The following is a 27564-nucleotide window of genomic DNA, read 5'->3' on the forward strand; positions in this document are numbered from 1 at the left end:
TCACCCAGTTAAATGTGAGACCCCCTGGTTTCCATTTGCAGCTAGTCTCCCACGTCAAAAAAGCATTCACATGATCTCTCATCAAACTTTACATAGAGCTTTGATGAGTTTTGACTGAAAACATTCTATCCATAGTTTTTAACTACAGCCAATCCTCATTATTCACAAATTCTGTGTTTGCAAATTTGCCTATTGCTAAAATTTATTTGTAACCCCAAATACTCAGGCTTTTGCAGTGATATTCGAACATACATAGGGTGGCAAAATATTTGAGTCACCCTACATAAACGTTGTCAGCTGCGGTTGAACAAACTGACATTGTGCCGTGTTTCAACTCTCATGCTGTAAGCAAGTATCCTTTCCGTGGTCTATTTAGTGTCACATTTTTCACTTTTTCTTTTTTTAGAGATGGGGGTCTTGCTATATTGTTCAGGCTGAACTTAAAACTCATGGGCTCACGTGACCCCACCTTAGTCTCCTGAGTAGCTGGGACTGCAGGTGTGCTCCATCCTGCCTAGCCAGAACACATTTTGCTTTTTGTTGGTGATTTTGCTGTTTAAAGGGCCCTCAAATGTATTGCTAAAGTACTGTCTGGAGTTCCTAAGGACAAGAAAGCTGTGATGTGCCTTACAGAGAAAATACATGTGTTAGATAAGCTTCCGTCAGGCATGAGTTATAGGTCGTAAATTCAATGTTAATGAATCAATAATAACTATTAAATAAGGTGTTTTAAAACAGAAACACACATAAAACAGTTATGTATTCATTGGTTGATGAAAATGTTGTGACCAAAGGTTTGTAGATTACGGTGACTTTATAGAACATAAGTATCACCAATAATGAGAATCCACTGTGAGAATGAACTATACTTGGCAATGAATTTCTTCAGTGGAAAGTTGTTTTGTTTACAAATCAAGTTACAATGTGTTCCTCTAGAAACTATGTCTAGGAAAGCAGTCATTTTAAATTAAGATTATAAACACACACAAAGAAGCTTCAAGTTGGAGACCATGGAAGTTGTCACCTCCCTCCAGGCCCCTCCTTTCCTCAGCAGTTCTTTTTATAGCATCCGTGACAGGTGGCCATTGTTTTCTGATTGAATGCTTTCCAGTGATGTACAGCTCATTTCACCAGGAAGTCCTGTCCACCATGCCTCAGTTCCAATATCCAAAACAGTCCTTTCCTATGCTGTGCCAAAATCTTCCTCACCGTAATAGCTCTCCTGATGATTTTAGATCTGAACTCCAGAGCAACATGGAATAAATCTGTTTTCTCCTCTGCACAACAACCCTTTAGCAAATCTCTTTTACAGGTTAAGCAAACTCAATTCTCACATCTTTTCTTTAAAGAACATGATTCCTGCGCCCTTTCTGGATGTCTCCTAAGGAATTCTAATTTGTTAATGTGTGGTAGCTTTTTTCACGTGGTATTCTATATTTGAACACCTGAGCTGAATAGCACAGGTCTGGTAGCCCCTGTGACTTGGACACCATTTTCTATTAACACATTCTGTTACATTCGGCACTTTTTTTTTTTTGTGGCTGCTCACATTGCATGAATATCCATAACTTATTGTTATATTATCAGGTCAAGCCAAGACTCCCAAATCCTGGCCCTTTTCAAATGATTTTTTTCTGAACAAAGATACTGTATTTTTATATTTATTGTAATCAAATGTCACCTTTTTACAAAGAGTCATTACAATCCACAGAGGTGATTTTGAATAATTATTCTGTAATTTACCACTCTCTGATCCATTTTTTTGTATCTTCCTTAAATTTAATCAGTATCTTAAAATAATAAAAATATTACTCAGGACTGGACAAAGGGGGAACAATCTGTATTGCTTTTCTTGAGAACTCTCTTAAGGTTATTATCATGCACTCTTTGAATCAACCTTTCTCTATAATAATCTAAACCCACATCTCTCCATCTTATCCACAAAGTTGTCTTGCCTTCCTGAAATGGCCAATATCCCAGTGTAGTAACATAATATTCCTATTAAGAAAGGAAGTGGTATTTCTTTGTAATGACTTACTTGAAAAGAATTCATAATGACCTGCTACGTTTTCCCTAACACACTGTATTCAATGATTTCTATAAGAAATTTTCCAGGGATTGGTAATAAGCTTAGTAGTCTATATTGCTAAAATGTTTCCCTCCATTTTGAAAATCATGATATTTGGCAGTTTACCTTCATAGGGCAATCTAATTGGAAAAAGATAAAACAAATATCCTAAAGTGAGAATTTAAACTCCAAGAGGTGAAGTGGGAGCAACTGAGTGACGAGACTTACCCCTTAGTCATCCAAGCAGTCACCAAGTCCATGTTACTCTGCCCCAAGAATATTTCCTGTATTATTCATCCCCTTTCCTCACCCACTGGAGATGCTACAAACACCTACATACATTTTCCCTCTCTCTCATGAGCCAGAGTTTGGTTTGGCTTTTCTGTCACTTGTGACAGAAAGAATTCTGACTTAGGAAAGGGAGGCTCCTTAAAGGACATTAGAGTGTTGTTACCAGAATAGTCAATTGGATGCAGGGCAGAAAAACAATGGATTCTCCTACCCTTTCCAGGTCTCCAATCTTTTCTTGCTTATCTAATCTACCCTTCCCATTAATGCTAATGTTGTATTCTAAAATATTAGTTGTATCCTCTAAATTCCTCTCCTACTGCCTTTAGCATAAAATCCTAAAATTTTGGCATTGCAATCAAGGCCTTCTCAATCTGGTGCTAAACTTGTTTTCATTTTCCCAGGCCTGTCAGACTTCTCCCATTTTCCAAAGTGTATCCTGCATGCTCATGCCTTTGTACATTCTGCTTTTTCATCTGGGAATGTCTTTTTCCAGATTCTACCTGATGGAATCAAACCCATCTCAAATCCTTTCTCTTCCAGTTGAACGTTTCCTGATGTGCCCAGTCCTCGTCAATTGTTCCTTCCATTACAGTCCAACAAGAGCAGGTAATTTGCACCTCTGCTTAGGAAGAAGCAGTACTTCATGCTGTACTTACCTTTTCTCTCCTGCATTATTCCACCACAAGAGTGGCTTTCAAACTCTTTTAGCAATAGCATAGCTCACAATAGTAAGCAGTAAATAGAAATACAGTAAATTTTACATTGTGATCCAGTAGACACATTTATATAATCCTTATATTTCATTAATTTTAAGAAGTACTTCCTCCATTTTAATATCTTTGAAATTAGAATGCAGCAATGAGGTATTATATTTTGATAGGATTTGTTTTCTTAATAGTACATAAAATAATGATGTCTCATAACTGATGACATTTTAGATTTGTTGAAATGTGGTACATAACCAAAAGTTTCATAAAACAATGTTTACCCTTTATTATGGGTGATGCTCTCTTATTTAATTTTATGCTCTTTTTTTTTTTTTTTTTTTTTTTGAGACAGAGTCTGACTCTGTTGCCAGGGCTAGAGTGCCATGGCATCAGCCTAGCTCACAGCAACCTCAAACTCCTGGGCTCTGGCAATCCTTCTGCCTCAGCCTCCAGAGTAGCTGGGACTCCAGGCATGCGCCACCATGCCTGGCTAATTTTTCTATATATTTTTAGTTGTCCAGCTAATTTCTTTCTATTTTTAGTAGAGACAGGGTCTCACTCTTGCTCACGCTGGTCTCGAACTCCTGAGCTCAAACAGTCCTCCTGCCTCGGCCTCTGAGAGTGCTAGGACTGCAGGTGAGCCACTGCACCTGGCCTATGCTGTATTTCATTATGAAAAAAATATGGGTCATAATCCACTAAAATCATTTCACTACTCACTAATGGGTTATCTCTGCAGTTTGAAAAAATACTGAGAACTGAAAACTATAGCTACACAATAGGATTAAGAACTAAGACACACTACATTCACATGACTTTACAATTCAACTGTTTGCATAAATATGATTTTTAATTCCAAGAACTTCTTGCCTAAGAAGATGAAGTTACAAATAACTTTATTGTGGTTTCAGGAACTTCCTCAAAATCTATTTATCTGAACAAAACATTACTGACTGACCTAACTTCATCAGGTAGATAGTCCTTTCCTCAATCAGGTTATTCTATTGGGCTTAACAACTATTTACTCTTCTATGCTTGCTTCAAAACTCTGCCCCTCCTCTGCCCACCCACCCAAACTATTATATAACAAATTTAGCTCAATCCCAATGAGGCTTCCTCATTGAAAGAGAGATCTTAAACCAGATCTCCCAAATCTTATAATCATTCCATCCTTGACCTCCCTCTTTTTAGATGCTACAAAAATACTGTCAACTTAGTGGTCTCCCTTACTGCTATAAGCAATAAACTTGGCTTTGCATGATCAGTGGGTTCTTTTGGTGGTCTTTACTGGAAGTCAGCAGTAACACTACATTATATGCTCCTTGAGGGAAAGCACAGTGCTTGTTATTTATTCTTCCCCTTCTCCAGTTGATCAAACATTAATAGAAGGGAGAGGGGGAAGAGTTCCCAGAGTGAGAGGAAAGATGCCCTAGGAGTCTGAGGGGAGCCTAGAGCAGGGCAGTAGAGCTGAATAGTGGTCATAGGTAAGGAGCTCTTGTTGCAAAGGGGCTGCATCCAGAAGTTGGAAATCTTGTGGTTGGAAAAATCCTCCCCTTTCTCTTGATTTTATCCACTCACCACCTCCTCACACCTGGGGCTCAGATGATGTTTGTTTTAAATATATAAAATATAAAACATTCAAGCTCATCCCAACCACTTAACTTCAAGTTACCATGTGATCTGTGAAGTGAAGATGCACATAATAACGATGTCTGGTTCTCACTGGGATGGTGATTTGAAAAAACATGCTGACCTGCAGTCTCTAATTTCAGACTTAAATTTCACATAAACACTGCAGAGCCTCCTTGGACTCAACAAGCCCTAATAAGTAACGTTAAGTTTGCTTTTAGCCAAGAAGTAGGCCCAAGAAAGCACCAACTTACCTTTCCCACGTACACCCCTTCCCAAATTCGGTCACGTTGGCCTAGTCCCAGTTGCTGCAACAAGCCTGGTAGTCCCCCCGCCCCTCCTTGTATGGGCTCCTCCGGGATCTCGCTGAAAGGCCACCCATGGCGACCTCCCCTAATAGCCTTCCTCCATACCCTGTGGCAGAATTAATGACCTTCTTAGCACTTGGCCTCTAATGCGTTTGCCTTGCACTTCGGCTGTCGCCTTCCAGCCGATCCATCTTGAGGTCCAGCCTTCCTGGTGGGGAGGCCCATATTTCTCTCGGCTTGCCTAGTGCCTTGCACGTAGTAGGTGCTTAGTAAACGCTCCCACGGAGTTTGGTCACTTTGAGCCCTAGTGCTGGGGCAGGCAGTAGAGCAGAGACGGCCCACAGGAAATAGCCCACCGGCGGCGGGGGATAAGCCCGCGTGCCTCTCCGGCCACCCACGCGGCGCGCGGAGCCCAGTCACGGGCGTTGGAAATTCCGGCGCGTGCAGACGCGCGGGGCTGGCGGGGGCGGGGGAACCCGTGGAGTGAGCCTGTGACGTGGGGGGCGTGGCCGGGAGAAGCCCCGCCCCCTCTCGCTCGCCCTCTCTCGCGGGTCGGGGTTACATGGCGGCGACTGCGGCAAAGCGAGAGCCTCGGAGACGCCGCTGCCGCCAGCACAGCCGGAGACCTGAGCCGACAGTGGGGACTGTCCGCGGGCCCCGCACTCCCTCGATGAGTCGGAGAAGTCCCGTGAGTGTGTGCGTGTGCGTGTGCGGGGCGCGCCGGCAGGGCGGCTCGGGAGGGCGCCGCGGCGGGCCCGGCGGCGGCGGAGCCGGCTCCCTCCTCCATTGTGTGTGACCCTCCGGCGGCTGCCGCTCAACAAAGGCGCTTTTGTTCCGTCTCCCGCCCGCCCCCTGCCCGCCCGCCGGCCCGCCCGCTCGGGCCTGGCCGTCTGGTCCCTGCGCCGGTCGGCGGGCTGCGGGCCGGGGTCCCCGCGTGGGGCTGGCGGAGCGGCCGGCGCGCCCCTCCCACCCGGCACGCCCCTCGCCGGTCTCCGAGCCGGGCCGCGCCCGCTCCGGCGCCCCGCACGCCGGCTGCGGCACCGCTGCCCGCGCCCGGCTCCGCGCGTTCGAAGCCCAGCCGGACTGGAGGGCCGGCCGGCCTGCTGGCGGGCGAGGGGCGGTGGCCAGGGTAGCATGAGGTGGCGCGGAGTCTCGCCTTCCTGGCACGCTGCCTTACGAAATGCTCCCGCGTCTCCTCCCCCATCCCACACGGGTGACTCGGCCTCAGCTGACTCCGGCCGGGCAGTCTCAGTGGCGTAGCGCGCACCGCTCACCCCACTCGTCGGAGAGCCCTGAAGTCCGCCCAAGTTTTGAGTCTAGACGTAAATGAGGTACTGAAAACTCGTTTGAGACGGCATTTCTAACCCCCCTCCCGCCTTTCCTTAGCTTTTTTTCCTGACGTTAAGTGGAGGTCTGTAAAAGTGCCCAAATGAAAACTTTGTCAATTCACTAAAAAGGGCGTCCTCACTTGGCTGTGCATTTTAATCAGACTTGTGAGTTGTGTTGGGGTAAAGGTGTTTTGGTCGCCTTTTGTTCCTTGGCTAGTGTAGGGCTCAGCCGGTTCAGGTGTTGGCAGGGCAGGGAGCTCGGTGCAGTAGTAGGAGCTTTTTGATTCCTTTCCTGTTTTATTTTTTCCTTTGCTTGCTCATTGGAAAAGGTTCAGTGAAGGAAACTGGTGAGTTGGAATTAGAAGCCTACTGTATTAGCAGCATAATTCCTTTTCATTGCTAAAAATGCCCTTAAGTTAGTATCAACTTTTTAAAGGATACAGATGATTTGTCAGGGGGAAAACTTAACACCCCATAAAATGAAGCGCACAGCTTCAGAGTAATTTTCTGATCATTGATTCTTCTAGCCTTCTAACTCTTACCTTCTTAGAGTTCTTACTGGACATATTCTCTCTCTTTAACGTTGGGAAACTGAGATGGAAAGAATGATCTGACTACAAGAATGTAGGGTCCAAACAGGGCCTGGCCTAGAAATGGAAGTGCCTGCTTCTAGAGTTTCTTCTTAGCAATGTCAGATTTTAATGTGTGAAAAACAGTTTTGAATTGGGTGGAAGAAACTTCAGATGTCTTTAGCCAGTAGTTGTTCAAACATGTTTATGAAGTGCTTGCGATATGCCAAGGAGTGTAAAGTCTTTTCACATGTATGTTACATCATTTAGTAAGAATTGCCTTGTTAAACTTGTAAAACTACTTATTCAGTAATCCTAAATTCAGTAATTGCAGTCATGTAGGAAATATGCTGGATTTGAGCAGAATATATTTTATCACCTAGATATTACTGTTCAGAAGAAAACTCTGGAAAACGGAGAACTGTAAAAAAAAGAAAAACTTTGTGTATGAGGGTATTTTGGAGTTCAGCTATTTACAAAAGAGGCTTAATAGTCTGGCTACTGTTTGTGATTAAACAAGACTCTAGAGAAAAGTGATTTGAAGATCAGTTAATTTTACAATAGAAAAAGCACACATTCTAATGGCAAGTGTTAGCACTGAAAGCGTTGCAGCGTTTTACATAAGTTCATTTAAGCATCGTGAGAATCATAACTGACAAAATAGAAAGGTTTGCTGACTCAGGGTACTTTGCTGAGGGGATGGGGTCGGGTAGGAGGAAGCTTAGAAGTGCTGCTGTGAGTTTTGAGTTAGGTGATGACTCATCCTGCCCACGGATTGCTACGTGGCTTTTTTTATATACACTGTATTTTTTTTAAAATGATAGGCTAAAATGTCTCTGTCCACGTTATAATTCTCCCCTCTCTTTTCTCTGAAAAGCAACAGCAGTTTCTCTAAAAAACATAATGGCTTCTTAAATTGCGTCCTAAAAGGCTATGTACCCTACAGGTGGAATTGTGTAACATTTGTTGAAAGGTAAAATCAATTCCTGGTCAGTTGCTGAAATTAAATGTTTGGTAACTAGCAGTTTTTTGGCTACTATTGAAAGAGATTTGTTATAGGTTATTTAAAAAGGGCAGTTCTTTTATGGTCATGGCAGAAATTGACCTTATATTTTTATTGGTTATGTAAAAGTTATCTTTATAACATTTAGAAATTTTTGGTTTAAATAAGTTTTGTGAAGGTACCAACAGGTTAATATTTAATTAGACATAGCTCTGAACATGAACATTTCACTCTGATTATGTATCGTACTTCCTGGTGATCTATATGAATTTTCTGTTTTAATAAGGACAACTTGAAATAAGTATTGTTGTAAGCACTGTTTTTCATAATTTTTTTAAAAGATAAACTGAATGTAGAGTTCCAGATATACTTTAAATTGAACCTTGGTAATAAGATAGATATTTTGAGTGATTTTAAAACAGCCAACATTTAGCAAATTGGCTTAAAATAAGATTGAGGGGGGAAAAAGATTGAAAATGGCAATTTGTTTTAAAAATGAGGGGGGAGAGAGAACCCTTCCCATCCCCATCCTCCAGTTTTTCTCTGTATACTGTTTATTTTTTCAGGCCCCCGCCCCATGCACACACATGCACTTTTTTTTTTTTTTTTTTTTTTTGAGACAGAGTCTCACTCTGTTCCCCGGGCTAGAGTGCCATGGGTCAGCCTAGCTCACAGCAACCTCAAACTCCTGGGCTCAGGTGATCCTTCTGCCTCAGCCTCCCGAGTAGCTGGGACTACAGGCATGCACCACCATGCCTGGCTAATTTTTTTGTATCTATTTTAGTTGTTTGGCTAATTTCTTTCTATTTTTAGTAGAGATGGGGTCTCGCTCTTGCTCAGGCTGGTCTTGAACTCCTGAGCTCAAACGATCCGCCTGCCTCAGCCTCCCAGAGTGCTAGGATTACAGGCGGGAGCCACTGCGCCTGGCCTTTTTTTTTTTTTTTAAAAGAGATGAGGTCTCAGTCTGTCGGCCAGGCTGGAGTGCAGTGGTGGGATCATATAGCTCACTGCTGCCTGGAGCTCCTGAGCTCAAGCATTCCTCAGGCCTCAGCCTCTGGAGTAGCTGGGATTACCGGCTCCAGCCTCAAAGAGATTTTTTCCAGGAGTTTTATGGGCAGTAAAGTGTATTGTTAATGTGAATTAAATGTTTGGAGATATTTTAGAAGAGTATTGCATGATTTATATTAGAGGAATTTTAATAAAATTTAATCCAAACTTTAAAAATATTTCCTACTAAAGGAAAAAAACAAATATAAAAGTATTGAAGATTTTCAAAGCATCCGTTACTTAGAGGTTTAACATGTATTTCCAGTGTTAATTGTTTTAGAATATAGGTAATTAGCTGTTGTGCGTAGTTCAGAATTTAAAAACAAACTAGATATCTTAGCCTGTCTTCTTTCTCCAAAGTATTGCTTTATGAAATGCTGATCCTTCTCACCACTGATATCCAGTTCTTTGTTTGCATTGCCCGTTTGAACCTTGTGTTACCCTAAGGTCCCTGTTAGAAGATGCCTCAGAAGTGAATTCTCTGTGGCATTGTTGGCTGCCCTCATCAGCTCCTCCTGCCTGTTTTGTGGGCTGTTACATTACTGCTAACCTCCCTGTGGTATGAGAATTTTGCTCAGTTTTTTTACTGAGCAAAGTTTTGAAACTTTACAAAAACAATAATGTTACATCAGTTAATGGCTTTTTCCAGGGAGTTGTTTTCATGTGGAGCTGATGCTTTTAAGGTAACAGTGGTGTGGGCTGACTCCAGCATTGGTTTTTCCCCTGCATGTAAAATATAGTGTGCCCCTCTGACAGAGGGTTAAAAGGTTTGTCTTTCATATATATCAGCCTTCTAAATCCATTTCTAAACAGTTATACAGCGATGGGATGTTTATGTAGCAAATCACATTTTCTCATTGATTTTCATTAAAAATTTTTTTTATCAGAAAAAAGCAGTATCACAAAAATTGTTAGAATTCTAGGATTTTCTTCATGGAAGTCTGCCTCTGCAGAGTGGAAATCTATGTGCGTTTAATTCTGTATAGCCACAGAACTATAAAATGTTAGTGTTTGATAGATGTCATGGACATTATCTTAACCCAGGTACATCATTTGACAGCTAAGGAAACCAAGGCCTGGAGAGGTCTAAAACCTTGGTACTGAAAGTGTGATTCCAGGACCAACAGTGTTAGTAGTATCATCTGGGAACTTGTTAGAGGTTCAGAATCTTGACATCATTTCAGACCTACTGAATTAGAATCTACATTTTAACAAGATTCTCAGGTGGTTCAAATGCACATTCAGTTCAGGAAGCATTGCTAAGTGATACATGCATGGTTGCTCAGCTGGTTAGTGACTGATCTGGAAAACCCAAGTTTTCTGATTTGCTCTTTTCCCCTGATCCTTCTGAAAAAAGTCAAATGGAAAATGGAGGGTCTAATCACTATCCAGTAGAACCTTCTGTGATGATGGATGTGTTCTATTTTATGCTATCCATGAAGTAGCCACTAGCCATGTGTGACTATTGAGTACTTGACAAGTGACTAGGGCACCTGAGGAATTTTTGATTTAATTAATTTCTATTTAAATAGCTGTATGTAGGTAGTAGTTACCATATTGGACAGCACAGATCTTGATGATCTTTGCCCACACTAAATTTAAAATCTTTTTTATTTATTTTTTTTGAGACATGGTCTTGTTGTTGTCTATAGTGCAGTCACGTCATCAAGTTCACTGCAGCCTCTGATTCCTGGGCTCAAACAGTCCTCCTGCTTCAGCCTCCTGAGAAGCTGGGACTACAGGCTCGCGCACCACCATGCTAAGCTAATTTTTTTTTTGTCTTTTGTAGAGGGGTCTTGCCCAGGCTGATCCCCTGGGCTCAAGTGATCCTTCTACCTTGGCCTCCCAAAGTGCTAGGATTGCAGGTGTGAGCAACCACACCTGGCCTAAATTTAAAATCTTAACCTGTAATTTAATAACTGATTAGACTCAGTTTAATAATTTTAACCTCTTCATATACAAATTGGAGAGATGGTAGGTTTTTGACTTGTGTTTTTCTAATATGCTCAGCTACTAGTATTTTTTATAAAACAGTGCTGATTTTCTAATTGATACATCCATGTTCAATAAAGCAGATAATCTATGTTGTAAGAATGTGTATTTCTTCCTATTTGTCTTGATAAAGGTATTTTCACTTGGATTTTTGAAAAGTGGCTGTTAAATAAGTTTTCCTTAATTATCTTGTGGATAAGGTTGGATAGTTCTTGCCTCTGGCCTAGTGCCTCTAGGCTTGTTGGCACTTGTTGATAGCTTCCAGATTGATTTGCTGTGTTATTTCCAGGTGCAGAAACTTAATGGTTCTTAACCTGCCACCTTATACAGTGAGAAGATTCTAATCCTAGAGTCAGATGAGCCTATGTCCAATTCCTGGCATTTATTATATGTGTGATTTCATGAAGTTGCTTTACCTCTTGGAGCATCAGTGCTCTTGTTTGTAATAGAAGACTTACAAGGTTGTGGTTAACAGTAACAGAAATAATTTGTCACTTAGAAAATGCCTGGCACATAGTAGATACGCAGTAGATAGGAGTTACCTTCACTGCCTGCTTGGATTTTGTAGCCTTTTGTAATTTAGTCTTATGCTTAAGATTCCAACTAGGCTTAATACATACTCTGATTTTGTAATAAATAAATAAATAAAAAATTGGTCTCTACTAGTTACTGTAATTTCGTGCCTTGCTTCAGCCATGTTGTATTCTGTGTAGATTCCTCCCCTTGTGCTCTGAATTCCTTCTCTTGACTTCTTAAGAACCTCGTTCTTGCCTGCATCATAAATTTTTCCCTTTCTTGATCATCTTTATTAGGATATAAATGTCCTCTAGAGCTGTACTATCTAATATGGTAGCTACTAGCCACACGTGGCTATTTACATAAAAATTAATTTTTAAAAAATTGAGTTCCTCATTTTTTAAGTTATTCAGTAGTCACATGTGGCTAATGACTACCATATTGGGCAGTGCAAATACAGACCATCAATATTATCGCAGAAAGCACTGCTCCTCTCAGTGAGGCTTCCTTCTTTTTAAACCCTCCCATTATTCCAGATTTTTGTCCTCTAGCTACAGCTTCATTTCTGGTTCTCTTCCAAGCAGATTTTCAAGAGCTATCTTTGTGTGCTCTCTCCACTTTCCTTTGCTTTCAGCCTATTCCATACTGGCTTTCATCACCATCTTGCCACTGAAACTGCTCTAGTTAAGGTTACAAGTGGTTTCCATTTACTGAATTCATCTTACAGGATCTTGTAGCAGCATTCGATATAGTTCACCACTGTTTTCTGCCCACCCATTCACCTGCTTCTCTTAGTTTATGAGACCTATGTTCTTTTTTTCATCCCACCTCACACTTTGTCATACTTTTTTTTTTTTTAACAGGCTTCTCTCTTCTGCCTGCCTCTAAGTATTGGCATATCCCAGGATTTATTCCTGGGCTCCCCCCTCCCCTACTTTTTCTAACTTCTTTTCCTAGGTAGTCTCATTCAACTCATTGTTTTAAACACCATCTATGTGTGGATAATTCCCAAATTTGTGTTTCTGGTTTACAGTTCTTGCCTGAGTTCTAGACACATCATCCAACAATCTTCATGACGTTACCTCTTAGGTAAATAATAGGCAATTGTCTAAATAGATCTATTGTTCCAAAATAGAACTCTTTCTCCCATATGTTCTTCTCCCAGTCTTCCCCATCTCAGCAAACAGCACCTTAGGAGTTATCTTTGAATCTTGTCTTTCCCTTATTCCCATAGCTAGTCCATCATCAAGTTCTCTTGGTCTCCAAAATGTCATTTGAATCTGTCTATTCAATGATCTATTTTAAATCTTCATTTCTACCACCTTAGTCTAAGCCACTGTCATTTCACCTAGCCTACTGAAATAGCCCTTCATTGGTCTTTGCTTTCACTCAGCTATTTTTTCAGTCCATTCTCCTCCCAGTGGCTAGAATCATCTGTCAAAAATGAAAATGAAATCATGTTGATTGCCTGCTTAAAATCCTTTCATAGTTTTACTATGTTTTCATAGCAACTATGTTGCTCTCTGTTGTAAAATTCTGAATCCTGCCTCATGTGTTCCTATATCATCTTCACTTCATTTTCCACTCCCTTTCCTCTGGATGCTGTGGCTATATGTTTTCTTTTCCTCCAAAGTACAGGTTCTATCCTGCCTTAGGTTATTGTATTTGTTGTTTCCTCTGTTTGGAATGCCCTTCTCTCATCTCTTAGCAATGCTGGTACCTTCTCATCATTCAGGTTTCAGCTCCTCAGATGGCCATTTCCCAGTTACCCAATCATAGCATGTGGCCAAATCTGAAGTTATGTTTATTTGTCTTGTTTTTTGGTTTTTCCTCAGTAGAATGCAACCTCTTTGGAAGCAGAAGAACCTGTCTTATTCTTCACTATATCATCAAACATCGCCTGGCACATGCTAAGTGCTCAGTAAATTTTTGTGGACTATATGAAATGTTTGATTCCTTTAAACTTCTAAAGGGAAAAACTATGTTAAAAATTGCATTGTACTCCCTGTAACATGTGATTCTGAACTGGGTCCTTTACCTCTCAAATGTGTTATTTGGATAATTGCAGGAATTGAAATGGGGTTTGACTATTAAATGGTAGTATTCTACCAGTGTTAATTTCCTGATTTTCATGATTGTATTTTGGCTATGCAGAAGAAGGTCCTTGTCTATAGGAAATACACTCTACTCTTAGAGGATTGGGGGTAGAGGGAGATGTGTATTGTACTTGTCAATTTAAAAAGTTACATTGTTAACTGAGAGATGATCATGGACTTTGGTTTACAAATATGTTTCAAATCCTGGCTTTCTCATTGATGTGTGATCTTGAATGTATTATTTAAATTTTCTAAAATAAGGCCGGGCGCAGTGGCTCATGCCTGTAATCCTAGCACTGTGGGAGGCCGAGGCGGGTGGATCGCTTGAGGTCAGGAGTTCGAGACCAGCCCCAGCAAGAGTGAGACCCCGTCTCTACTAAAAATAGAAAGAAATTATCTGGCCAACTAAAAAATATATATAGAAAAAATTAGCCAGGCATGGGGGCGCATGCCTGTAGTCCCAGCTACTCGGGAGGCTGAGGCAGGAGGATTGCTTAAGCCCAGGAGTTTGAGGTTGCTGTGAGCTAGGCTGACACCACGGCACTCATTCTAGCCCGGGCAACACAGTGAGACTCTGTCTCAAAAAAAAAAAAAGAATAAATTTTCTAAAATAGAGATCATAATACCCATTTTGCATTGTTGAGAGGATTTAGTATAACAGTATATGCCCAGCACAATGCTTCACACACAGTACATTCTCAATAAAAGCTTTCTTATATTGTTTTAAAATTCAGATATTAAATTCTCTTATGTTCAGTGCTGTGACATCCTTTATAATATAAACAAATACTTTTTTTATTAATTGCTTTTATAGTAGTTGACAATATGGGACAAATATGCACCCAGTATGTTATTTAAATCCTCAAATTAGAACTCTTGGGCCATATTCCATACTATAATTTTTTAATATCTTAAAACTGTATATTTTAAAATAGAAAGTAGAGCCCCTTAAAGTTATTTCCTTAAAATATGTAATTTATCTCAAAATATGCTACGATTAATTTCTAATTCCTTTGGAATTGTCAATGAATCTATGGTATCTAAATGTTATTGTATTAGTTTTGTGTTATTAATGTGAAGGTACACAAAAACTGCCTTGCAAAATCAATCATGATTTACAATTGATGATTTATTTTATTTTCTCTCTTCTTTCGCTTTTTTCTCCAATGGGCATGTTATTAAGTAAAGATAATGACTCAAAAGGGAGAAGGTATTCAAAGATGAACCATGAGCCTTTCATTAGTTATCACAGTCTATTTTAAATAATATAAAGTACTCCACAAATAATGTTAACCTTGAAATTTCATGCTTCTATTTACCCCATTCCAGCACTTTAATCTTAATTGTCTTATATTTCTACATATACTATAAATTCATAATTGTTGCTATTTTTGCTTTAAACAATCAATGGTCTTTTAAAGACATTTAAATGTGTGGGTAAATTTTTTAGTAGGCATTTTATATTTTCCAGATATTTACCTTTTCTGGGCTTTTTGTTCATTTCTGTAGATATGGGGTTACATTTGGTGTCATTTTCCTTCAGCCTAAAGAACTTCTTTTATCCTCATTAGTATAAGTGGTAAGTAAAGAAAAAAACCTACTTTTAGCATTTTTTGTAAAAGTCTGCTAAAAACAAATTCTTTCCACTTTTGTCTCTTTGAAAATGTCTTTATTTCATCTTTGTTTTTGAAGGATGCTTCCCCTGGATATAGAATTCTGAGTTGATAGTTTTGTTTTGATTTTTCTTTTGGCACTTGAAAAATATTTTTTGTTCTCTGATTTTCATTGTTTCTAGTGATAAATCAGCCATGATTCTTATTGTTCTTCCCAGTATATACTTGGACTCTTTTCCCTGGTTGCTTGATCCTCCCTCCCTTCCCAATAGGTATGGGTTTCTTTGTATTTATCCTGCTTGGAGTTCATCAAGTTTCTGTATCTGTGGGTTGATGTCTTTTTATCTGTTTTGGAAAATGTTCTGTCTCATTGTCTCTTCTTATACTTTTCTGCCCTGTTAGTTTTCTGAACCTTACTCTGCTTTTCAGCCTAGCTCCCAGCTTTTCAGACTGTTGGGAAATTTTCTTTGCTTTCCAGTCTCACCCAAGATTTTCCTTACCTTGTGTTTTTGCACTAATTCTTTGACCCAGCTTTAGAAAGAATACTTTGATATTCTGTGAAGACTCAGAATGCCACAGAGGTGTTTATCTCATGCTTCTTGCCCTGCCTTCCTCCTTCAGAGGACAGCTGCCTCCCACCAGACTGGTGGAGTCCTGTTGCTTTAGGGCATTCTCAGCTTTTCTGCCTTGCTCTTAGACTTTTGCACTCTGTGAAGACCCACAGGGAAGAAAGTTGGCAGGTGGGGCTTGTGGCAGGGCCTCTTCTGAATTCTAATTTGTTACCCAAGTCTACATTCTGCCATTAAAAGTTCATTATAAGTTTAGCTGGTTTCTCCTTGATCTTGTCAGTGGAAAATTCCTTGTTCTTCTGCCACTTCACCAGGAATGAGATTAGCCATGATTTTGCCTCTTCTGAAGGGCTTGATGTTTCTGGCTTAGATTCCTTTGCATCCTTAGCTCTCCGATGAATTTTTAAATACTGTGATTTTTGTAGTTTTTCCAGCTTGTTTTGGTTTATAGGATGAGCATATTAGTGTTTTGCAACTTTCTGCATTCTAATCAGAGGTGGAAATCCTGATCCTGTTAGTAAAATTTAAAAAGTTGAGGGCTGCAGGAGACCATAAAAATCATGTAGTCTAGCCAGCTTCTTTGACTAGTTTATCTGGTCTGTGAAGTTTTGATATTCCAATATGGATAACTTGTGGTAAATAGCAAGTAGAGGTGAGCAACAAAATAAATACAATGGCATGTATTTTATAATGGCATGTATTTTATAATGGCTTTTTAAGTGGTCAAAGACAAATGAATGCCCCCTTTGTTAAAATGTATTTAGGCAAAGGTTCAGACAATGTAAGAACAGAAGTTGGTAGTAGAAGAGGAATGTTTTGTTTTGTTTTTAAATTGGATACTTTGTTAGAAGCCATGTAATGATCGCCTTTGACTTTGAAAGTTTGTCTCTGTCCTAAGCATAGATACTAATACTAGGCAAAGCCTGTTAGGCTTTGGTGTTTTAGTTTTAACATTCCATCTCTTCCCAGGTTCGTTTATTCACTGATACTAGTTCATGCTACTGGCCTGCTTGAGGTCCAAATCCTGAAAGAGGTCCGTGATAACTCTTAGGGCCACCTTACATTAGGAGAAAGGGCTTTGTCAAGAACGCATATGAGCAAGCTAAGCTGTAGCACTTGGCCTTCTCAGCCTTAGAAACTTAGTAGCTTTGATGAGAGTTTGAGACATGATCTCAGGGAAGGGTGAATTTGCTGTAACAACACCTCTCTGTGCCAGGGTTAGGAGACAGTGCTAGGTGAATACAAGAAGAGCTTAACCTTTTCCTTCTCTCCAAAAGCAGCTGGGTTTTTGGCTGAGTAGATATGAGGCTGGCTAGATTTCCATTAACTCAAATTACTCACTTGACTGAAGAAGAGCAATAAGCAAGAGCCTTTGAGGAGGGAGGAGTGGGAATTTTGTCAGTGAATGTAAATAGGCCAGATGACCCATATCTGCTTTTAACCTGAGAAGCAGCAAAGTGGAAGGTGGAAGAGAAAACCAGAAAAGTAGCCTTTATGTTTAAAGTCCTTATCTCAAACTTACTTTGCACATCCAGACGTCCTTTCTGACATAGGCCAAGTCGTTCCTGGATAAAAAGAAAAAGAAAATCCCATTTCTATAAAATGGGAGATAGGACAGAGTGAAGCTGCTTATTTATTTATTTATTTATTTATTTATTTATTTATTTATTTATTTATTTATTTATTTATTTATTAATAGAGACAGAGTCTGTTCTGTCACTCAGGCTGGAACTCCTGGGCTCAAGGGATCCTCCTGCCTCACCCTCCTGAGTAGTTGGGATTACAGGTGCAAGCCACTATGCTCAGCTAATTAAAAAAATTTTTTATGTGTGGAGATGGGGTCTTGCTCTATTGTCCAGGCTGGTCTTAAACTCCTGGCCTCAAGTGATCCTCCCATCTCAGCCTCACAAAATGCTGGGATTACAGGCATGAGCCACTGCGCCCAGCCAGTTACTTTTTTCTTTCTTTTGCATTTTATAACTTTATACACTTAGGCTTGCCTCACAGTACCTGTATTTCTTTTGGCGTGAGGGGATAGACGAGGTGACAGAGAGCTGGGATAATTTAGAGAAGAGAGGAATATTTGAGGAGACAGCTGTGGCTAATGAAGTTTCAGTTTATTACTGCCTTATAAATTTAGGAAACTAGTACCCAACCTGGACATTATAGAGAGCTTTTACTTCCATGTTACGGTAGATGACTGAAAGAAGACCACAGGTAAAGCAAAAAGCCAACTTTATTCTTTTTTTTTTTTTTTTTTTGAGACAGTGTCTCACTTTGTTGCCCGGGCTAGAGTGAGTGCTGTGGCGTCAGCCTAGCTCACAACAACCTCAAACTCCTGGGCTTAAGTGATCCTCCTGCCTCAGCCTCCTGAGTAGCTGGGACTACAGGCATGGGCCACTATGCCCGGCTAATTTTTTTTTTTCTATATATATTTTTTGTTGTCCAGATAATTTATTTCTATTTTTAGTAGAGACGAGGTCTCACTCAGGCTGGTCTCGAACTCCTGACCTCGAGCGATCCACCCGCCTCAGCCTCCCAGAGTGCTAGGATTACAGACGTGAGCCACCTCGCCCGGCCAAAAAAGCCAACTTTATTCTTATAAATTTTTCTGTGTATTTCATTTTATTCACCAAATTGTTAAAAACAAAACAACATTGTACTAGCTAATTCAAACTTAATTAATGGTCCCTCTCCAGAAAACATAGAATCAGCACTCTGGTAAGAATGAGTAACATGTGGAGGCAGAGAAATTGGCAAGATGCTGGAAAGAGTCATTTTAAGTTACTTTCCTTTTCCTCCTTTGAAGTATGTGGAATGTGCAAAAAGAGTATGGAGCCCCAGTTTTTTACTGGGTCTAAGCCTTGAACTTAGCTTTTTTGAAGTTAAGCGTAAAAGATACTGGAGGAAATGATAATTAGTAGGACATTTCTACAGATCACTGATGTGGATAGAGGATGCTCTAACCAGTAATGTAGTCCAGTTGAGTTTTACCTGTATGCTTTATTCAGGCCAGGGAGTTCCACCATGATTGATGTGAAAGGTGAAAGTGATTGGAGAGATCAGAATTTGGAATATAACTGCTACAAGAGTCAAAGTGATAAGGAAGAAACAGTTTTCTCTCTAGGGTCACTAAGAGTGAGCATGGGAGGCCTCTGCCTTTTTTATGGCTGCCAGAGATCACATTCTGATCTCTGATCTGTCACATCCCCCAGTGTATAGGCTGTCGTAGCATCCTCTAGCATTCCTTGGTATTACTTGTCCCCTTTGCATTTCCTTGTTTCCTGTTGTTTTTTATTGTCTCCAGTCACAACATAAACTCCAAAACTCCATGAGGGCAGAGCCCAAGTCTATTTTTACTCACCATTTTATCCCCATTGCCTGTTATATTGACTGACACATAATAGGTACTTGGCAAATACTTGCCGAATAGAGGTGTGACTGAATTGGAAACGCTTACTGGACCACTCTATGATGCAGAGGTATAGCATTACCCCCAACTTCCTCATTGAGGTGGGCTTACTTTCCAAGCTCCTGGCTTTGGTACTGCGCCAGCATTTGGTGTAGTGGATATTGAAGGATTCTGAAGAATACTACTCACAGAGGAAAGAGGCAAAATCTCCGAACAAGTGCTGTCATTAAAAATGTTTGGTTTTTTTCCCCCGAGATGTTTTATTGGTGCAATCCTCACCATGTAGTGGGATTATTACAGTTTTGTTGGTAGAAATTACCTTTTCTCTTTAGAATGTATATTCTTTATCATCTGAGTCATAGTGATTGCAGTTCTCAGCCTAGGCACAAGCTCCTACCTTCCCTACCATCCAGTTTTTACCCACTCTCTACTGAGTGGATGAGTTGCTGAGATTTCTGAAAAGGCACTCTCATCCTTGCAGTTGTTTCTGGTTTATGTTTCTTGGTCTCACTGAAATTTAAAGGGGGCCGATATGGATGGAGGTCTTGAGTAAGGATCTCTCATTGTCATGGCTTTCTCTCATAATCTGGCTTCAATTCCTACATTCATGCTATTTTATCAGATAATAGTGATGTCATTTCTTGGCAAAGCATTATTTGTGCTTGAATAGGTTGCTCTGTTAGTGAACTAGAAGCTTAAGAGAGAACTTAAGAAATTTTACTATACTTGTTTCAGTTGTCTATAGAACTGACTTTAAAATGTTTATCAAAAATGTAAAACTTGACTGAGCTTTGAGGAACTGTCTACATTAAGGCAAGAAGGTGGGTGTGAACAAACATTCTATTTTAGGTGGAGACTAGAAATGTAAAGTTTTGGAAATACTGGAGCCTTTGAAAAATACTGGTTTTTCTAGGATATTTGCTGGTCAATAGGAAGAATCAAGATGTGTACAAACAGAAAAAATTGGGGGAGGAGGGAAGACATGCAGTGTTATTAATTAAAGCCCTAAATCTGAAACTTTTTTTAATTTTTTTTATCTAATACAAAATTTTATTTTTATTATTTATCTCCATAATTACATTAGATCAAATAATAACATTGAAAAGTATACTGGCTAAAGACCAAAGAGAGACTAATGCCTCAGTTGGATAATAGCAAATGATAAAATATTTTTTAATTCAAAAGTTTATTCACAAGGTTTAACTTTTAAATGTTTTACTACAAATAGACTGGTAAGCTACAGAATTTTTAGGAGTCTTTTTTTGGCTGAAGCAGACAAAAACGTTCAGACAAAAGAAGCCATCTATCTCTGTTATAGTAAAACAAAGAAAGCTTTTATGCTATTAGTGTCCTTCACAATATTTAAAGCAGATACAAGAAGAGTTCCTGTTTATTAAAAGAACTGAGGGATAGTAGATACCAATTTTTATTAAATAAAGCTGTTTCTCTTCTATTGGACAATAAGTTGAGTTTATTGAGGGCCAGAATCCTATCTTTTTTGCTCATGTCTGTTTTGCTCTTGCCTAGCATATAGTAGAGTTGCTTAGTATTTATATATTAAATGAATAAATGAATAAATTAGTGGCTTTAGGTTACATTTTTCTGCCTAAAATGTCTGGTTTTTTTGTTTTGTTTTGTTTTTTGAGACAGAGTCTCGCTCTGTTGCCTGGGCTAGAGTGCCGTGGCATCAGCCTAGCTCACAGCAATCTCAAACTCCTGGGCTCAAGCACGCCTCCTGCCTCAGCCTCCCAAGTAGCTGGGACTACGTGCCACCATACCCAGCTAATTTTTTTTCTATTATTAGTAGAGACAGCGGCATCTGCCTCTTGCTAAGGCTGGTGTCAAACTCCTGAGCTCAAGTGATCCTCCCACCTCGGCCTCCCAGAGTGCTAGGATTACAGGCGTGAGCCACCACGCCCAGCCCTTGTTGTCTGGTTTTATTAGAAATTCTGACCACCTTATTTTTCATAATGTCTCATATCTGTTACTCTGGATACAGACATCTGCAGATTAAAAGATTAGGCCATTAAGAAACTGAAGAACCAAGTTGCATTTATTTATCCAGGCTGTCTAGGGAACCATCTACTGGATTTGAGGCTATTTTTTCCCACCCTTGTATAGAATATTTTTAATATCATGAAATATTTCAAATGTACAGGGACCAATAAAATGAATATATATGTACTACCCAGCTCTATAAGATTCTAATAATCTGCCATACTTGTTATTTTAAAAGAAATAACACATTAAAACACAAAGAAATGATTGTAATCTCTTTCCTCATTACTTCAAGGTAATGATTACTTCAAGGTAATCATTAGCATGAATTTGGTATTTGTCAATCTCATGTTTCTTATACTTGTGTTGAATATGTACGTACTTATAAAATGGTGTTATTTTGCATGTTTTTGGACCTGATATAATTTGTTTCAACATGCACATTTCTATTTGCAGTTTGCATTTTAAATGTATTTTTGGAGATTTCAGCCATCTCTATTCATTTTTACTACTGTATTCTGCTATATGAATATAACTCATTTATCTGTTCTATTTTTGAAAGTTTAGATTGTTTCTAATTTTTTCATTACCAAAAAAGAGCATTTCTGTTTATTTTCAAACATTTCTCTAGGGAGTTTACCTTGAAGAAAAATGGCCAGATTATAGAGTGTGCTATTTATTATATTTATTCATTTATTTATGCCAAATTGTTCTGAAGTTCTTTTACTAATTTAAACTCCCCCCCAATACTGTGAGAATGTTCCTGTTTTTCCACATTCCTCCTCAGACTTGAGGTTAACAGACTCTAAAAATGTTTTTCCAGTCTGAAACATTATCTTAATGTAATTTGATTTTGTTCTATCAGTGATGATAAATAGGTTTCATAGGTTTATTCATTGTTCAAGTTTATGCTTACAAACTGAAAGAGCATGTTCTGCAGATTTATTTGTGCTGCCAGATTTTTGTTCAGTATTTTTGTTTAATATTTTGGATATTGATAGGCAAAGTAAATAAGTAAACATTCTCTTTAACAAACTAACACATTGGAGGCTTGTTATGTGTTCTTTTAGAAAAATGTTACTGATGTTTTACCCCTCCAGAAATTCCAGAGTTCTGTAAAAATGTTATGAACCATCCCATACTTGCTGGTATCTCAGAAATGGCATATCCTAATGAGCCTAAGTGTTGTAAAGAATCTGGTGTAGTGAGATCTGGAGCCTGGGCCAACACGTGTAAATTGCTTACTTTCTTTTGAGACAGAGTCTTGCTGTCTTACTGGGTAGAGTGCAGTGGCACTGAGCTCAAACAATTCTCCTGCCTCAGCCTCCCAAGTAGCTGGGACTGCAGGCGGGAGCCATGATGCCTGGCTAATATTTCTATTTCTGGTAGAGACAGGGTGTCTTGCTCTTGCTCAGGGTGGTTTCAAACTCTTGAGCTCAAGCAATCCTCCTGCCTTGGCTTCCGAGAATGCTAGGATTACAGGTGTGAACCACCTCGCTTGGCCAGTAAGCTATTTTTGATTAAGGGTAATTTGTCATTTAATGACCATAAACAAGTTTACTGCACCAGTAGTAGTTTATTGCTAAATGCCCAGTTTGTGTCATTTTTACAAATTTGAAGAAGAGTATTTCCTGCAGTGCTGACTCTTCTTTTTCTCATCCCCCAGGTTGTAGCAGAGTAAGATGGACGGTAGCTTTGATTGTGATTGTGGTGAGCTGGAGCCACCTGATCACTAACAAAAGACATCTTCTGTTAACCAACAGCCACCAGGGCTTCCTGTTGAAATATATAGCAACAGAGGAAGAAAAGAAGCAAAACGGAAATAGTGCTTACCAGCACCTTAGAATGATGCTGCTCAGGACCAGTCCAACACTGAATGTATCTGCACTGTGAGGAGAATGTTCATAGAAGCCTGTTGTGTGCATATTTATTCACATTTTTGTTAAATGTTAAATCGTTTAGCACAGTAAATCTGAGTGCATAGTATGTCATTTCATTCCGTTTGAGTTTCTTGAGTGTTTTCTTTAAATGTCTGCAGAGTTGCTGCCCCTTTCTTGAACTATGAGTACTGCAATCTTTTTAATTCTCAGTATGAGTAGAGCTTTTTGAGCTTTAAATCTAAGGGGAACTCAACGGGCCTGGTTGGCGTATGCAATGAGCATCAAGAAACCATCTTGCTGTGGAAGCATAATTATTTTTCTTGTCCCTTTTTGAAAGATCTTTCCTTTTGATGCCAGTTTTCTTCCTTGTTTACACAAGTTCAACAATTCAAAAGGAAAAGGCAATAGTAAGGTTTTCAAAATGGCAGAGAAATTTGAAAGTCTCATGAACATTCATGGTTTTGATCTGGGCTCTAGGTATATGGACTTAAAACCATTGGGTTGTGGAGGCAATGGCTTGGTTTTTTCTGCTGTAGACAATGACTGTGACAAAAGAGTAGCCATCAAGAAAATTGTCCTAACTGATCCCCAGAGTGTCAAACATGCTCTACGTGAAATCAAAATTATTAGAAGACTTGACCATGATAACATTGTGAAAGTGTTTGAAATTCTTGGTCCCAGTGGAAGCCAATTAACAGACGATGTGGGCTCTCTTACGGAACTGAACAGTGTTTACATTGTTCAGGAGTACATGGAGACAGACTTGGCTAATGTGCTGGAGCAGGGCCCTTTACTGGAAGAGCATGCCAGGCTTTTCATGTATCAGCTGCTACGGGGGCTCAAGTATATTCACTCTGCAAACGTACTGCACAGAGATCTCAAACCAGCTAATCTTTTCATTAATACTGAAGACTTGGTGCTGAAGATAGGTGACTTTGGTCTTGCACGGATCATGGATCCTCATTATTCCCATAAGGTATGTGAAAAGGCAGCTAACACCTTTAAACTGGATGTACATAATCAGAAATAGGTACTTCCTTTCTATATTGTGTCAGAATTTTTAGTTAATCATATTAAAGTGTACATAATGCCTTTTTTTCTGATACGTATCAGCTTTCATTCACAATCTCCCTGTGTTTGAAATGAAGGTGTAGTGGGATCCTAATTAAATACAAATTCCTACAAGTATATGACCATTTATTGTAATGAAATTCTGATGTATATGGTTAGTCATTATAAATGAAATTCTCCCTTAGTTGTTTGAAAGTGGAATATATTATCTGTTTGGGGCAGAATTATGGTCCTATTTATGGGATGCTATTTCAATTTTTAGGTGTTTTTGTTTTTTATTATTTTAAGAGACAGGCTCGCTGTTGCCCAGGCTGGCCTCAGGTATTTCTGCCTCAGCCTCCCAAGTAGCTGAGACTATAGGTGAATACTACTGTGCCCAGCTCTTAGGTCTTCTTTTGTCCCTTTGAGTCTATACTATTCAGTTATGCTTTGTTAAACCTAATTTGGTTTGAAATCTAAATTCACACAGTTGATAACAGTGAGTATAACCAAAAGGATTCATAGCGACTTTCCCTTAGATAGCAACTTGCCTTCATACAAGAATTTAATAACATTTTTCAAGCTGAACCCTGGTCTTTTAGTTTTCAAATGAAATTTTATGGGGACCTTGGCATTTAAAATAGAAAATTGGAGCTGCTTTGGTTGTAAAGAACCCCTGGGACCCCTGCTTGCTTGGCTTTCCATAGCACATGTCCAAAACAAACAAATCTTCATTCATACGTATCATCTCACATTCAGGATATTTTTACTTAAAAATTGTTTTTTTTTTTTCCCCGAGACAGAGTCTTGCTCTGTAGTCTCTGCTAAAGTTCAGTGATGTGATCATAGCTCACAGCAACCTCAAACTCCTGGGCTCAAGTGATCCTCTTGCCTCAGCCTCCCAAGTAGCTGGGCTACAGGCTTGCACCACCATACCTGGCTAATTTTTCTACCTTTGGTAGAGACGAGGTCTCGTTCTTTCGCTGGTCTTGAACTCCTGGCCTCAAGCGACCTTCCTGCCTTGGCCTCCCAGAGTGCTAGGATTATAGGTGTGAGCTACCATGCCTGGACTTAAAAAAATTTTTAACATAGAAAATGAGTACTAAATGAAATAGATAACCACGTCTTTTTTATGGGTGATAGTAAAGTATTGTGAATAGAACAGTGAACTAAGATTAGAGTTGCACTGTCAAAAACTGACATCCATTTGTACATCCAACTAGCTATATCACCTTAAGCAGATCCCTTAATCTCTGAGTGTTATCACACCTGTAAAATGGAGTTAATATCTACCATCATAATTTCCCAGGGTGGTTCTGTGGATGCAATAAGGATATATATATGTATGTATGTATTTTCATCAAATGCTTTGTAAATATGAAGTAGTAGAATAGATGGATTATGAATGGGGTATATAGTAGAGCCAGGTCCCCTGGGTTGTCAGTAAGGAGGTTGGCACTGGTTTATAAGTAGCACCTCTGCCTTTCTCTCTTTGACTTGAAGCATATCTGCTCCTTAATTATTATCTTAGGACTTGGAGTGAAAATAGCTCATCTTCTGAAAATGTGTGGCCTAGAGTTAACACTGTAACTTGACTGGAGTTATATATTATAAATTCTTATATTTTGGTCAGCAGACTTCCTGTGAACATCATCTTCTAGATGGCTTATCCCAGGGGGAGTTTAACTCCATTCAGCCTCAAAAGTACAAGAACCTTTTTCTTCTATAATTCAGAAGTGAAAAAGAAAGAAAGAAAGAAAGAAAAGTACAAGAACCGTGAAAATAGGCTTAGAAATCAACAGTCTCATTTTAGGATTTAATAGTTGCTGTTTTGGGTTTTTGTTTGTTTTTTTAAGATCAAGGATTCTTTAGTGAATCAAGTTTTGTGTACTGTTCTTTAGCGAAAGTAAAAACAATTAAAGTTTGTTTGTTTCTGTTTTAGGGTCATCTTTCTGAAGGATTGGTTACTAAATGGTACAGATCTCCACGTCTTTTACTTTCTCCTAATAATTATACTAAAGCCATTGACATGTGGGCTGCAGGCTGCATCTTTGCTGAAATGCTGACTGGTAAAACTCTTTTTGCAGGTTAGTATTATATGGGGAAAAAATTATCCCAAAGAAGTAATTTTGCATACATCTATGAAGCAAGATTTATGTAAGATTTAAAACAATGTAGGATGGTCAGGAGTATTAAAATGAAAAGGTAAAATGGTGTTTTTATTATTCAAAAAATTAAGAAAACTTATTTACAGATTCACTAAATTGGTCATTTCATAAATTACCAGAACTTTTGTAGATACTGTCTTATTTTGTGGATCCATAATACTTGGTAATCTGTGTTAAATGATACCTGAATTTCATAATTCTGTGTTTGTCACTGCCTGGTGAATTTTTTTTTAGCTATTATTGAAAATCCTACAAATTTTTCTTGGTCTCCCTTCCCCCATCATCCCTGTTGCCTGACTGCTGTGACTTTTCAGAAATAACCAAACAAGTAGTTTTTTGTTAAGTTTGGTGCTATGAAGGTGTCTAAAGAAGTGTGAGACAGAGAACTTTCTCAAGATGAGATGAATAATCCATGAAAAATGTCATGTATTGTAAGGCAAAGTATGAATTTGTATAAAATTATTTAGCACAGACTGTTAAGAGCCGTAAACTTAGGCTACATCAGGGATAGCTGGAACGGAAGGCATAATGGAGTCAAAATTTTTTACTATATAGGATTAGTGAAGAATTTTGATTGGGGAAAAAAGAGAAAATGTGTTATCTATTTAAGGGTACCCATAGAAATAAAGGCCTGGTACATTTCTGAATCAGTGAGAAAAGTTCAATGAAAGCAAGGTGTCAAATGATAAAGATGTTTATGACTAGTTAAGATGGGGCCAGAATACTTAGAAAGTCTCTTAGAAAGCAGGGAGAGGACTTTCCATTTGGAAGACTAGGAAATAGTAGGGTACTGTAGATTTTTTAGTTGGGGAAGTGATTTGATTGTGATTTAGGTATTGTTTTTTTAGTCTTTTGACATTACTTTTTTCCTCCAGAAAAGTATGGCCCTCCCACCATTCTCAGATTGTGCTAAGAGCAGAAGGAAGGGAGTAAGGCAGAGTCTGTTTACAAAAGAAAGATTAGGGTGCATTAGGAGAGCATTGTTGAAGAAAGGACAGTATGCGTAAATGCCCTTAAGTATGTTTTTAATGCCAATACTTGTTATAACATTTATTATCTTCTAGTTTCTGTGAGTCAAAATTTGGAAGTGGCTTGGCTGGGTGGTTCTACCTCAGTTTTTCTCAGTCAAGATGTTGATCAGGGTTGTAGTCACCTGAAGGCTTAACTGGGGCAGGAGGATCCACTTCTAGATAGCTTACTTACAGCACTTAGTTATTAAGAGGCCTCAGTTCCTCACCGTGTGGGCTTCTCCATAGGATTGCTTGAGTGTCTTCACAATATGGCAGCTGGCTTTCTCTAGAAAGGGCAAAAGAAAGATCC

The 27564-nt window shown here is 39.2% G+C and overlaps 1 protein-coding gene across 3 annotated transcripts in view; it reads left to right on the forward strand.

Moving 5' to 3' along the window:
• The first annotated feature begins 5518 nt into the window (after positions 1 to 5518).
• MAPK6 (mitogen-activated protein kinase 6) overlaps positions 5519 to 27564 on the forward strand; it is a 31269-nt gene continuing 9223 nt past the window's right edge. Inside the window, exons 1-3 of one of the 3 annotated variants that reach the window (XM_045529371.1) lie at positions 5519 to 5691; positions 22813 to 24002; positions 26019 to 26163. In XM_045529371.1, the coding sequence (XP_045385327.1) occupies positions 23448 to 24002; positions 26019 to 26163 (700 nt within the window). In that variant the 5' untranslated portion in view covers positions 5519 to 5691; positions 22813 to 23447. Of the gene's footprint in view, positions 5700 to 6114; positions 6335 to 22812; positions 24003 to 26018; positions 26164 to 27564 lie in introns of those variants that run through there. The other 2 variants (XM_045529392.1, XM_045529381.1) reach the window with 2 other exon arrangements.

This window comes from Lemur catta, chromosome 1, assembly GCF_020740605.2.
Source record: "Lemur catta isolate mLemCat1 chromosome 1, mLemCat1.pri, whole genome shotgun sequence".
NCBI classification, from domain to species: Eukaryota; Metazoa; Chordata; class Mammalia; order Primates; family Lemuridae; genus Lemur; species Lemur catta.